At 51.9% G+C, this 14,188-nt stretch overlaps 1 protein-coding gene across 1 annotated transcript in view; it reads right to left on the bottom strand.

The window, feature by feature from the left end:
* Glipr2 (GLI pathogenesis related 2) overlaps positions 1-13,673 on the bottom strand; it is a 21,584-nt gene extending 7,911 nt beyond the window's left edge. The window contains exons 1-4 of the mRNA XM_005362104.3: positions 13,376-13,673; positions 2,435-2,543; positions 1,969-2,072; positions 306-383 (exon numbers count right to left, since the gene is read on the bottom strand). Of these exons, the coding sequence (XP_005362161.1) occupies positions 306-383; positions 1,969-2,072; positions 2,435-2,543; positions 13,376-13,388 (304 nt within the window). The 5' untranslated portion in view covers positions 13,389-13,673. The remainder of the gene's footprint in view (positions 1-305; positions 384-1,968; positions 2,073-2,434; positions 2,544-13,375) is intronic.
* Positions 13,674-14,188: the final 515 nt, after the last annotated feature.

Genomic DNA, 14,188 nt, shown 5'->3' with positions numbered 1-14,188 from the left:
CAGTGAGAACACGCTGCAGTGAGGGGAACACACTACAGTGAGAACACGCTACAGTGAGGGGAACACACTGAACTTTGAGCTGATTGGGGATGTAACGGAGGGGGCAGGATCAGTATCCTGGGTACCCAGATGAAGAAAGGGTAAGGTGTGGGATGATGGTGGGGTGGGGTGAGGTGGACAGGTGCTGGGGAAAGGAGGCTTTGGTTTCTGGCAGCTCAGCTGGAGAAACATGACTGAGCCAACGCAGGAGGGAAAGAGCGAACCTTCTGAAGACACGGGTCAGCCCAGGCGCCATTGCCACTCACCGGTCCCTGAGGTGAAGCCAGGCTGCTGGAAGTTGTAGTTCTTGATTTCACTGTACCACCGATCAGCCACTTCCTTTCCTGGACAGAAAAGGCACACGTGAACTAAGTCATGGAGTCTAGTCATCTTCTCCCACAGACCCCAAACCACCCGGAGTCCACGCCCGGATGTCTGACGGCACGCTGATGAAGTAACGCATGAGGGTTACTCCCGCAGACTCCTGGGGACTCGTGATGAAGACAGAACCTTCGTTGGGATGAGCACTGGCCCGGAGTTAAGCCACGGTCCCCAGATAAGGAAGCCTACATCCTGCCACTGATCCGCTGTGGCATTCTAGGCAAGGCCTTTTCTGCTCTGGGCCTCTACAATAAAAAGGTTGAACCTAGCACATCCTGAGGGCCTTCTAGCAATGGTCTGAACTTCTAGGAGGCATCCTCATTCCACCCGGGGTCTGTTTCTAAAATAGGCCTGAGTAAAAGCAGTTGAGCCTGTAGGCCAAAGGTAGTTGCTGCCAGCAGGAAGGCCTCATCTGGAGCATCCACTGTCAGCCATGGCGTGAGGCGGCATTTCCCAGAGATCTGTAGATCCCAGTGCCACCGTTCCAACTCAGGACACAGGAGTCAAGATGGTCGTCCTAGGACCTTGTTACAACTTAGAGCCTGATTAAAGCAGGTCCTAGAGGACCGTGATTCTTCATCTCTACCAAGTTCCCTACTGTGGCTGCTAGTTCATGAAGTACATATCAGCCATGCCTGGGGACCATTGAAAGGAAGCTGAGGCCCAGGGCCTTCTTCAGCTCTATTGGTTCTGGAGGAGAGACCCAGGGATTGGAAAAAATGTAAAAGCTCTCCCGAGACTCTCCTGAGTAACCAGGAGACATCAACTCAAAGCTCTTTGTGTAGAAATGGAAAGCTAGGACCAGAGAGATCCAACACAGGCCAGGCTAGAACAGCGTCCTTAGGGCCCAGTCAGGAGAGGCAGCAGCCCTGAGCCCCTAGTCTGCTGACTGAGGGGGAGGCGGAGAGACCCCATCATCAGCCGCCTTTCAGGCACATAGCTCTTGGGGAGAGAGAGGCAGGAGGAGGGGGGCTGGTGTGTTAGGAAACCAGGCAGCCTGGGGGATCCCTTGGGAGCTCTGGGGAATGTAAGGCTTGGGAGAAGAGGAATCTTTTTCTCCCGGGGTTTGGAGAAAGCTCAGGGATTGTGACATATCTATTTTTCCTAAAAAGCTACTTCAGAGTTATAGGAAATAGAGACTCAAGAGTGCTTGCTCAGTGGGGTGGGGTCATTCCCTCCCAGGCTCCGGGCAGAAAAATCATCTTTTTATTCTTCCTTTTATTTTTTTTTAAAGAAAAGAAAAATGCTCAATTCTTTTCTTTTTTTTTTCTATAATAAGAGCAATATACCTACAGCTTAAAAAAATAATTTAGAAGTGATCAAGGTTGCTCCAGGGCCCACAGAACCAGGCTGCCATTGGATACAGTGCTGCAGTCTCTGGCACCTACGCATCTGAACTGCAGTCTGACTCCTCTGTTCCCGGCTCCCAGCTTTCTGGCTCCGAGCCAGCCACTGAGGTCAGCCCTGGAGCAGATGCTGAGAATTCAGGGCCTCCTCTCCCTTCCTGGGCCAGATGGACGGAGAGAAGAAGAGTCCAGGGTGTCCTACCTGTCTGGTCGTAGGATGCCCACGCAAGGTTCTCCCCACACTGGCCACGACTGGACTCTGGGCTGTGCTTGAGGATTCTTGTGCTGGCCAGGGCCTCTGAATACCTGCATAACATGTCTCCTCAGAGCAGGCCCAACCTAGGGACCCTCCACCCCAACTTAGGACCCTCCACCCCGATCCAGTGTCTGAGTTTTGATCTAGTATGACTGAGCCGCCTTCCCTGTCTGGGTTCCCAGAAGGATAGCGGAAACACCGCCCCCGTGCCTGGGCCTCCGACAATCCCATTTTCAGAAGAGCACACTGACACTCAGGAGTAGAGGGAACCTGCCTGAGCTGGCAGCAGAGTGGTCCTTAAGCCTGGCTGTACCAGAACTCCAACCACATCCCTTCAACCACCCAGGACCCCTCTATGAGGGCAGAAGCAGCTCCATGAAGGGCTAGCACCCGATTGGGGCAGGAGACTCACTGCTGGGCTTCTCGGTTGAGCTTCTTGCAAAGCTTCAGTGGGGGGACACCGTGCTGAGCCCGGTACTCGTTGTGGGCCTTCAGGACCTCGTTATTGAACTGTTTGGAAGCTAGAAGGACAGAAGGATGGAGAACCCTCAGTGCAGAGGGAAGACCCTCTGAAGGTACATAGGCATGCTTCAGGACACGCAGAGGTTGCCCGCCTCTTCTCCATCCTGGTCACACGGCCCTGTTCCACACCAGTGTTCATCTTGTCTCTCTCTACACTCCTGTCACCCTCCCTGTCTCTGCAGATCAGAGGTCTGCTGATTATGCAGGATCCTCTGGGCCACGCTGGGGATTTGCATCTTTATCTGAGGCAATGGGAGACGACTAAGCCGAAGCAGGGAGAGTGTTTCTGAAAGATGTTCCTGGTGCTGAGGAAGGTAGAGAGCTCGTCAGACATCTAAGAGACAATGTCTGAAGGTGGCGGCAAACCTCAGACTAGACCAGTAGAATCTGGGAAGGGCTGGCGTTGGGAGCTTAGGGAAGAATATCTTAGCTAGAGTGGATGTTGGATCATGTTGGATCAGTGAAAGCAAAAGATGCGGGGAAGGGAGAGGGAAGGAAGGCAAGAATAAGGACAGAGAGAGAGAGAGAGAGAGAGAGAGAGAGAGAGAGAGAGAGAGAGAGAGAGAGAGAAAGTCAAATAAAGCCAGATAAAGAGGGGAGGACCAAAGCCGGGCAGTGGTGGCGCATGCCTTTAATCCCAGCACTCGGGAGGCAGAGGCAGGCAGATCTCTGGGAGTTTGAGGCCAGCCTGGGACAGTTCTGAGCTAGTTCTGGCACAGGCACCAAAGCTACAGAGAAACCCTGTCTCGAAAAACCAAAAAATAAATAAATAAATAAATAAATAAATAAGTAAGTAAATAAATAAATAAATAAATGAGGGAGGACCAAATAAAGCATCATTGAGGGATGGAGGAGAGGAGAGTATAGAAAAGGACTCCATGGTGACGGGAAGGGAGGGTGTGATCTGCTGTGTGACGCTGCAGTGGGGAAAGAGCCTGTGCCCAACTGAATGATAAATTCAGTAAAGACAAGACCAGAGGGCTGGGGTTAGGGACATAGGGGATGGATGAAGAGCAAGAGTGGATGAAACCCATACTGCTTCAGATCTGAAACAACCCCATCCTTCTAGTATCTTTTATCTATTCAATACTTGTCCCAAACTGTCCATCAGTCCCACCAGCCAATCACCTTTCACCAAACGTCTATCTGCTTTGCATCCACATCCTATGTCATGCACCCACTCATTTTCCATTTCCAGCACTTACCCTTCCACCAAGTCATCATTGTTGAGCAACCACATCCACCCACCCAAGTCCTGACCATCAGTTCAGACCGACTCTAAGCTACACATCTGCTCCCTGAGCACTGTCCCACGTGATGCCAAACCCAGACCTCCAAAGCTCACACAGAGAAGGAAGATGGTCTTGTGAGTAGAGAATAGTAAAGGTGCAAGAGGAGCCTGGAGCAAGGGGCCAGGATCACAGGCCTTAGGAACTTAGGAATGCACCCCTCTCTGTAGACATGGGGTACCCAGAGATCTATGAGTGAGATCAGACCGGCCCATCTGCCTGTCTTTTGGCGGCGGTAGGAAAGGCGCAACCACAGTCGTGAAGAAAGTCCTGGGGCCAACTGCAGGCAGGAGGGAGGAAGAAATGCCGCTCGCAGTTGGTGGCCGTGCTGTCCTCCGACTTTCTGACAAACTACAGAGGAAGTAGACAGCCCTTGGGGGCTGTAGGGCCCAGCAAGATTGTGTAGGTGATCCAGTCTCAGAACAAATGGTGGATCAGGGATAGAGGGCTCTGAACTGATTTGTGAGTTTTGGGGTAACAGATGGCGGAGTGAACAAAGGTAAACGTGGAAATAATAATAACCTTAACACAGAAGGTGGAGTCACAACCAGAAACCCTCACATCCTGGTGGCCAGAGAAGGTCCACACCCTTGTGTTAGGAAAGACAGACTTCAGGTCTCCTGGGGTGGGAGGAAATGGGTGTTTAGCAGGTGGTGTTTAGTTAAGTTTCCAAGGTGAAGGACCCTGGAGTTGCTTGACAGCTGTGTGATCTCATTTGACAATGGGGCATCTCAAGAAAGAGTTTCGGTTTGGCGTGCTGATGTGGGACTGGGGGACATCAAATCAGTCTTTCAAAGACCATGGGGAACAGGGAATAATGAGAACAAGAGCAGCAATTCCTGGGCACAAGTCACAAGTTTGGTCTTTTTTAGTGAGCTAGGGAACCAGCAGGATAATGTGGTAACCATGGCTCCTAGGCCACGGGTTCTCTGCCCTCCCTTGCACAAGTGGGGTCTTATGAGAGTAAGCACACACTGGGATCAGACTGGAAGACTGGGGTTGGGGGGAGTTCTCTGGGGAATTCTGAGGTCCTACAGGACAAAGCTGGAGCTGGCAGGCAGGAAGGGCAGGATGTCAGCCAGGAATAAGAAGGTCCCTTTCTCCCAGTCAGAAAGTTCCTGGAGCATTGGAGCATCGGACTGAAATCTCAAGGTCCAAATCAGGAGCAGAAGGAGAGAGAGCACGAGCAAGGAACTCAGGACCGCGAGGGGTACACCCACACACTGAGACAATGGGGATGTTCTATCAGGAACTCACCAAGACCAGCTGGACTGGGTCTGAAAAAGCATGGGATAAAACCGGACTCGCTGAACATAGCAGACAATGAGGACTACTGAGAACTCAAGAACAATGGCAATAGGTTTTTGATCCTACTGCACGTGCTGGCTTTGGGGGGGCCTAGGCAGTTTGGATGCTCACCTTACTAGACCTGGATGGAGGTGGGCGGTCCTTGGACTTCCCACAGGGCAGGGAACCCTGATTGTTCTTCAGGCTGACGAGGGAGGGCAACTTGATTGGGGGAGGGGGAGGGAAATGGGAGGCGGTGGGGGGGGAGGAGGCAGAAATCTTTAATAAATAAATAAATAAATAATTTTTTTTTTTAAAAAAAGAAAGTTCCTGGAGCTTTAAGGGAACAAGCCTGAACTCTGGCAGCCCTGAAAAATGGGGGTTCACCCTGTCCTCCATACTCTGAATCAGCCGTCCCTGTCCTCACTATTCCAAGTGGAAAGCAGAGAAAGGTGACAACGTGGCCACAGTGAAAGGAGGAACAAAAGATCCAGTGATCCCCCTCCCCCCCTCCCCACACCATCCCCTCTGGGTTTAAATAACAGGCAAATTCTGAATAAGAAAGCCAGCCGGTCTCCTTAAAGTTGGCCCCACGCAGCAAGCCTTCTTTCAAGCAGCCAGCACTCTAGGAGGTCTCCTCCTGGAAGACAAGTCCCTCCCCATGGCTGGCACTGGGGTTGCAGCCTTCTCCTTCCCCCCAGCATGAGACTCCTGGGGCGTTCCAATTCCTTGGTTCCATTGTGCCAATAGTTTGATATCTGAAGTCTGCATCTCTCTTTAGAAATACGTGCCTTTGCTGGACTGGCATAAAGCTTTCTGGAGATTGGACAGAGCTTCCTCCCAGAGGACAGCAAGCTGCCACTGGGCCATGCAAGCCAGTTTGTCTCCATTCCTTGTAGGATCCCATCCAGTGCTGGAAAGGAAGGTGACCTAGAGGAGTTTCCCACCCTTCGGTAAACAGACAGGGTTATAAAAAGGCTTATATGAGCTATGTGGTCACACTGAAAAAGGCCCCTATCTGCATGATAGGCACAGCCAGGGCCATCCTAAACTAGTTCCCATGACTCAAATAGGCCAGAGAAGGTCTACTGGGACACCGTGAGGGACACTTGAGACTTGGTGACACGAGCAGTGTCACAAGAACTCCCTGGAAACGGTGTTCCAGGTTCAGGAGGAGGAGGAGGAGGAGGAGGAGGAGGAGGCCAAAGGTGCAGAAAGGGCCAGGTTATGACAGGACCCAGGAGAAAGGGCGCCAATTTAAAGCAGCTTGCAGGTTGGGGTCAGTCTGCACTGGACCCCATAGCGCTGAAGGCCCTGCAGGCTTTTTGTCAGAAACATGTGTGACTTCTAAAAACTAGGTCACTGTAGTCCCAGAATGGAGGAAGTTCCAGGAGACAAAAGTGAAAGTTCCTGAACCAACACAAGATCAGTGCCAGAAGCTGACACCAGGCACAGGCCCCAGCAGGGTCAGGCTCCTCAGCTGGGACTTCTGCAAGGGGTCACCAGGTCTCAACAGAGATCCATAGCTTCCCATAGCTGGAAGCCAGGGGGCCCTCCAGTCACTTAGGGCTATCTTAGGTGTCCCCTCCCACTCCGAGCAGGAGGAGAGCCCTAGGAGGCAAGTTATCAAAGGTGACCACACCCAGGCCTAGGCACGCCCTACTGCTATAGAAAAACCCCAACACAGATAAAGTCAGAATAAAACCAACCACCCACAGCCAGGCAGGGTGGGCCCTCAGCTGTCCTAGGGTGGGGGGAAGGGCAGGGATCCACACTTTATTTTGCGGAAGAGCCAGAAGGAGGGACAGGCAGACTTATCTGCCCAGGGCTCTTGCTTTCTCTTGCTCATCTCCCACAGGGCCTTGAAGACCTCGTTAACCTCTCGCCGCCTCTTGGGGTGTCCTGACACATTTATGACTAAACTAGAAAAAAATGCTCTTTGCAAGGGCAGCAGCCTGCCCAGATTCCCTTCCTGCTCAAGGGGTACCATCAGGAGGGCTCTAGACTTGAAGGAAGGCCCTGCTCTGAAGCTCTGCCCCGTACCCCATGGTCACCGTGGAGCAGTGGGATGTGCCCCTCAAGCTTCGGGGACAGCTGAAGGAGCAGGGGAAAGGAGCCCACACGGGCAGCTTCCTCCGATCTCTCGCATTTCTCAAGAGCCTCCTGGGAGAGAGGGCTGCAGGAGATTGCAGAGGCTAGAGCAGGGGCGACAGCCAGGCAGCTATCTGCGGGAATGCAAGGCTGCACACTCTAGGTGGGGCTACTCTGCTTCCTTTTCGGGGAATGGGGAGAGTGGGGGGGATTCTGAGAGCTGTCCTTAGCCCCCCACACACACCCCTGCTTTGGACAGACAGGCTCATTCCTTAGCTTCCCCCTCCCCACAAAGGGTGAGAACAGGCCCCTCCATACGCTTGACAAGAGGTTGGAAAGCAAATTGCTCCAGCCTTTGGGGCAAAACTGGTTTTGCATCTTTAGGAAGAGTAGGAAGCAGATAATTGGAGAGAAAACAATTTTACAGTTTTTTCTTTTTTCTTTTTCAAGACATGGTTTCTCTGTGTAGTCCTTGCTGTCCTAGAACTCACTCTGTAGACCAGGTTGGCCTCGAACTCACAGAGATTTGCCTGCTTCTGCCTCTCAAGTGCTGGGATTATAGGTGGGCACCACCACTGCTCAGCTGGGAAACAATTTTGAAAGTTCTTCCAAGCATGGAAATTTGCTGAGTGAGTGAATGAGCACAGGAATAAGGTTCACAGACAATACGAGGACTAGATCCCGGCTGTATCAGACGAGAAATCGGCGTCTGGGGCAGTGTACAAATGGTCTCAGGTCACTCAGACCCAGGAGGCCCTGGTTAAAGCCAGACCTAACAGCATCCCTCCCTTGCCCCCTCCCACCCCTAATCCTTCACACTTGCGATTTTACACCCAACACCCCCTTTTTCTGAGGGCAGGAATAGGCTACCAAGTGTTGCTCAGCTGCCTGTGGGCCAGGAATCCATTTCTTGGAGTGATGGCCTCCTTCAGGCCGGCCTGTTTGAAAGATGCCCAAGTATACACATGGTCCTTGAATGACTGAAGCTGCCAGACAGGAGAGTGCTTGCTCAGGCCGCTCAAGTGCCAGTCCTTCCGTAGTGACAAGTTTCTGTCCCCTAGTGACAAGTTACTTCCCCTGAGTACGGAAGATGACAGCTGCAGGTTTCAAGATGTCCTCAAAGCAGGGAAACCCTTCAAATGAGGCCGGCAAGGAAATGAACAGATGAGCTGGGGCTGCTGGGGTTGCCCTGGCCCATGTGGTCTCTTCCTGTAGAGGTCCCAGGGGCTCACTCAGAAGAAAGTTCCTGGCCTTCTGCTCTGATATCCTCTGGTGTAGGGGTCCAGTGTCTGAGACACCAAGAGTCTTAGAGACGATTGGAGTAATTGTGTGAGTCTAACCAGAGTCCATTCGGGATGAGAACTGTGGTGAAGGCATGGGGTCAGTGTGCTGTGGATGCACACAATTCAGAAGGCAAACACACACACACACACCAGCCAGAGCTAAATTCTAATCCTAATTTGTTCACATACTGGTCCAGACATTACATGACGAGCGCCGTGGCCTAGAGTGCTGTTGAAAAGGCCAATAACATAAAATACCTAACTTACTAACTGCCTAGCATACAACAGGAGGCCAAATGATTGGCAATCACTATTATTCAAGGCAGAGGGCTATTGTAATCTTAGGTCTGAACACACCTGGTATACAGAGGCCCAGCAGAGAGACCAGAGCTGTGGGCAGGATTGAGAACTTCCAGCACCGGTCCAAGCTCTCTAGGATTGAGCCTTAGCAGTTATATGATGGTGTTAGGGGATTTCTCACACTCACCGTGAAGCTCTGGGGTGTATCTGAGTTCTGTTCCAAGAGGCCAAACTGCGACCCATTGATTCCTTAGATGGTCTTTTAGGAGTCACGTAAATTTACGTAAACTCCTACGTAAATGGGTATCGCCGGGAGGCACCTCCCCGAAGCCTCGACTGGTGGCCTGGATCTTCAGGGTTGGGTTTGTGCAGCAGGCTCACTGGGTCTGAGTCATCCAGAGGAGTTACTTTCTCTCTGGGGAACCTTAGAAGATGCGGGCATGTGGGCTACAAAGGACGTGGGCATGGGCTAGAGAGCTAGCGAGTGGGGGACACCTAACTCTACCTGCCGCAACCTGCTTCCAGCCCCGCAATCTGCATCAGCACCGTTTTCGGGCACACTCGTGCGTCTCCCCTTCCCTTCTATTCCTTGAAAGTTGTCATCAAGTCTGTCCAAGATCGCCACAGGCAAGTCCATCCTTCCTCTCCTCTGGCTCCCATACTTGCCCTAGACCACAGCTTCCCTGGCAACGCCCGCCCCTACCCCCCACGTCGGCAAACAACTGAATGTAGGGGTGGTGAAAATTTTGGCAACAATAAAAGATTTCTGAATGTAAAATTACCAAAACTCGATTCAAACGCAAGCACAAGAATGAACTTGAGGTGCTTCTGATAGTTCCCGACAGGTTGTGCCATTGTTGCACACACAAAGCACTCTGCTCTTATAGAAATATAATGGTAATTACAGAAAGCATAGTATTTTCCTACTGTCATTTCTCAGTCAAGTTAGTGTAACTGAGGATTGTGTCCTGTTAGAATGCTTGAGTTTGAAATCTATTTGTTTTTATTTACATTTTTTCAGGTCTGTGTGTGGAGGTCAGAGGACAGCTTGGGGGAGTTGACTCTCTTGCCCTATCGTGTAGGTTACAGAGGTCAAATTCAAGTCTTCAGGCTTGGCAGCAAGCACCTTTACCCAGTGACCCATTTTGTTGGCCCTTGAATGCTTGGTTTTAAAAATTGCTGTTGAGTTATTCACTTGAGGGTCATAAGAAGTCTCCAACAGGATGTAACTCAGTGGTGCTTGCTTGGCATGTACAAGGCCCTGGGTTCAAGTCCTCGTACCAAAAAATAAACTAAAAAAAAAAATCATTGAATGAATTTTGTCTTGAGTTAGGACAGAAGTTCCAACAATAAACTGGGCGTGTGATGTGGGATTTCCCCCTGTATGCTGTGGAACAGAGCTAGGCAGCGAAAACTAAACTGAATGCTGGGAGGAGGAAGGTGGAGTAGAGAGAGGTCATTTAGTCCTGCTGGAGCCGGTAAGCCACAGCCATGTGGCGGTTCACAGATTACTAGAAATGGGTTAAATTAAGATGTAGAGCTAATGGGCCAAGCAGTGTTTTGTATGATATAGTTTCTGTGTGATTATTTCAGGGCTGAGCAGCCAGGAACGAACAAGCAGCCTCCTTACTACAGGCGTGATAACACACGCCTTTAATCCCAGCACTTCAGGAGGCAGAGGTGGGTGGATGCCTGTGAGTTTGTTGAGTCCAGCCTGGTCTACACAGCCAAGGCTACCTAGTGAGACCCTGTCTCAAATGTGTGTCCGTGTCCTAAAGAACTGTTTGAAGATAAGTTTCTTTTCTTTTAAAGCAGGGGAAATGGCTTCTGATAAAACACTTGCCAGGCAAGCGTGAGGACTGAAGTTGGGGTCCCCAGCACCCCTGCTTAGAAACGACAACAACAACACAAAGCAATGACTGGGCAAGGGGCCATGATGCCTGTAGTCTAGAGCTAGAAAGGAGAGAGAGGAGGATCCTGGGGCCCACTGGCCGGCTACTCCAGCTGAGTCAGTCAGCTCCAGGTTCAGTGAGAGACCCTGCTTCGAAAGATAAGGAAGAGAGTGGCTGAAGATGACACCCACTGTCTACCTGTAACCCCCCCCTCTCTCTCACACACACACACACACACACACACACCCCACGTATACACATTCACACACAGAACATACACACATAATAAAATAAATTTCTGTATGATTTATAATCAGCAAATATTTGATTCGCATACTTGTTTTACATGCCTGTATACCTAGAGTTGTATAACAGTTTATTGAGTAAAACTACTTCTTTTGCAAGTGGACAGTTTGAGAAGCCAGGCCCGAGGTGCTTGCACCACCGCTGTCTGTGGGGAGGCAATCTCTTTGCTCCCTGCCTCTAGCCTCTCCCACCCTGCTCAGTAGCACCCTGTATCCCTAAGATGACCCAGAACCTCCCAGGACCCTCTAGAATGGGCCACTTTCTTCACACTCCTTTGGTGGTCCTCACAGAGGACACCTCTCTCCTGTGCCTCCCCCACCTCACTTCATTGTCTGAATCAAGATCATTTCCCAGCTCTTACAGAAGTTCCCCCCTCCCTCTGATTCATGTCACAATTCAAATGAACGTTCCTAAAGATTGGCTGGCCCTCTGTGCACCGGGTCCACAGCTTGGAAGAAAGGACAGGTGTTAGGAGGGAGGGGACACAGAGACAGATGGGGGAGAGCAGGATGACGGCACACGTGCAGTTCTAGAAAATTGTGTCTTGGAGCAGGGGCTGGAAACAGTCAATCAAAATGTATCTTAGGGGCTGGGGTAGGGGTGGGGTGGGTGGTCAGCTTTTAATCCCAGCATCGTAGAGGTACAGATGCTGGTGGATCTCTGTGAATTTGAGATCAGTCTGGTCAACATAGTGAGTTTCAGATTAGACAGAGGTACACAATGAGACCCTGTCTTACAGCAATAATAGTAACAATAAATATCAATAAAATGAAACAGCTTTAGAGAGTCCCTGGACTGCCTCATAAGTGTAGGGAGGAAGGAGTTAATTTTTTCAAGTAGAGGTGTCAAAAGGCCTTCTCACATCTGACATCATTTGCCCCGTTTTTCATCTCATTCTTTTAATTATGTGACATCATCCTTTCCACCGCAAAGGATCTTGGGGGTCGTATGGGCCACCCTCTTTGTACAGGTGGGTAAACTGATGCACAGAGGAAGACCTTACTTCGCATCACGTAGCAAATGATTAGTAGGGCCAGTATTGCAAACCAGGCTTGTCACCCAAGCAGGAGGAAAAGCAGGTTAGGACCAGGTCACGGAAGGCCATTTCCTGTGCATCTCTTGAGTCTTGATCCTGGAGGACAGACCCAAGAAGGGACCCAGCCTTCCTCATCTGAGGCTGACAGCCCATTGACTTCATTGTTCCTTTAGAGCAGTGGTTCTCAACCTTCCTAGTGCTGCAACCCTTTAATACAGCACCTCACGTTGTGGGGACTCCCAACCATAAAATTATTTTCATTGCTGCCTCATGACTGTAGTTTCACTCCTCTTATGAATCATAATTTAAGCATCTGTGTTTTCCAATGGTCTTAGGCGACCTCTGTCCACCCTGAAGGGTTGCGACTCACAAGTTGAGAACCAGGGCTCTAGAGCCTCCTGTGAGGAAGAAATAATGTTCCAATAGATGTCCAGAAGGGATAAGTCTGGGAGAAGTAAATCTATTACCCAACACCTGTCCCTTGTCTTTGCAGGAGAGAGGACAGATGATGCAGGGTGTGAGCTGTCCCTCTGAAGGAGGAGAGTGACATTAGGGATGGGAATCCCCTTCACAAGAGTTGAGCTCAGAAGGACGAGGAGAGTTTCCGGCTGGATAACTGGAGTGGTAAAGACTGGGCCAGGACACCCAGGGGAAGTAACCTGAGTGTGAGCCAGCCAGCACAGCTGTGCAGCAAAGGGGGCGGGAAGCAGGGAGCGACGGGAAAGCTGGTTTTCAGTCATTTCAACCTCACAGTCCCAGTGATGAGGATGGGCGGCGGCAGGGCAGAGATCAGAGGGGGAGCGGGTCTGCACAGCACCCAGCCTGGCCCAGAGGGCACTAAGGAGAGCTCCTGAAGAGAGCGAAAAGGACTTCCAGAGCCGCCTTAGTAGGACTGGGACCGGACTAGCCGCTTCACAGCCACGGGTGCTGTCACAGTTTGGTGACTTTTTCCAACTGTAACTTTGTCCTCACTTGGAAACAAAGCAAAGCCACGCCTCTGCAGACTCAGAGAGCTAACCCCATCAGCGCTTGGAAGCCCTCCCTGACGCAATCCCTGGCTCGAAGCCAGAGGGACCCTCCATCGCTTTCCCTCTTCTTTCTTTCTCTCCCCCCGGTGGTCTTTCCGCTACCTTTGCTCCCAGGTTGAACCAGAAACAGCCGCAGCTGCGCCTTTGGGCGCTTTGCTCCGCGTGCTCTCCATTCCCACTCAGGGGTCATGCATTGCAAGGAGAGCTGCGGGGACCACAGGAGATTCCCAGGGGACAGGGCCCCAGGCGGGACAGGGTGACAGCGACTGGGGGTCCCGGAGCCATCCTAGCACTCCGGCGGGCTAAACGGGCAACTCACCTGACTTGCCCATGGCCAACTGTGTGCGCTCCTCTGCTCCGCGGCGGCTGCGCTGCGCGGGGTGGTGGGTCCCAGCAGCTGGCCAGGGCCAGCAGGGGCAGGGGCGGCTGCAGCCACTCCCCCGGCGCCGCCCGGCCCAGCCTTATAAGGCAACGGCAGCTGCAGGGGAGGCGCGGGGGGCCACCCCTAGAATTCACATGGCCTGGTGGGATTCCGCCGCTGGCTAGGGCGGTCCAGATGTGGACTCGGTGCCTCTCTCCCCGATCTGAAAGCGCGCCTGAGACCTAGGGGAGCTTGAGCCTTCCTTGTGGTTCCCCATTACTCCTGTGCTACAGAGTCGTCATTAAGACTGCGGTGCTCACTGTAGCCTGGCGAGGAACCGTTCCCGCTGGTGCCACCAGGGGTCGGTACTCTCCCAGTCTCGGTCTTGAGCGACAGGCAACACCCCCTTCCCCAGAGTGTGCTTATTCCCCTCCTCTGCGACCCTGTGTTTCAACCACATCTTTCTAGGACCCTTCCGCTATGCGTCCCCAGGTTGTAACTGAACACGTCCTAGCCCTGCAGCTCCAGCCGCCCCAGGAGGTGCCCACAGCTCAATTCGGACCTGTGCTCTTGACCCTCACTGCCTCTGAGACCAAGCCAAACTTCCCACCCCTGAGTCTGACTCCAGACATGGATCCCCACCTCTCTAACTTTATCCGACGTTCCTGTCAAACCAGATTCCCAAAACGTTCCTGGTTTTGCTCACTCATCCCTCAACAGGGACGGCCGCGTACCTGACCCTCCTAACCTGTACTCTGGAGTCTGTCAATT

Source organism: Microtus ochrogaster, linkage group LG5 (assembly GCF_000317375.1).
Source record: "Microtus ochrogaster isolate Prairie Vole_2 linkage group LG5, MicOch1.0, whole genome shotgun sequence".
Classification (NCBI taxonomy): Eukaryota; Metazoa; Chordata; class Mammalia; order Rodentia; family Cricetidae; genus Microtus; species Microtus ochrogaster.
This window is presented reverse-complemented; position numbering and strand designations above follow the sequence as displayed.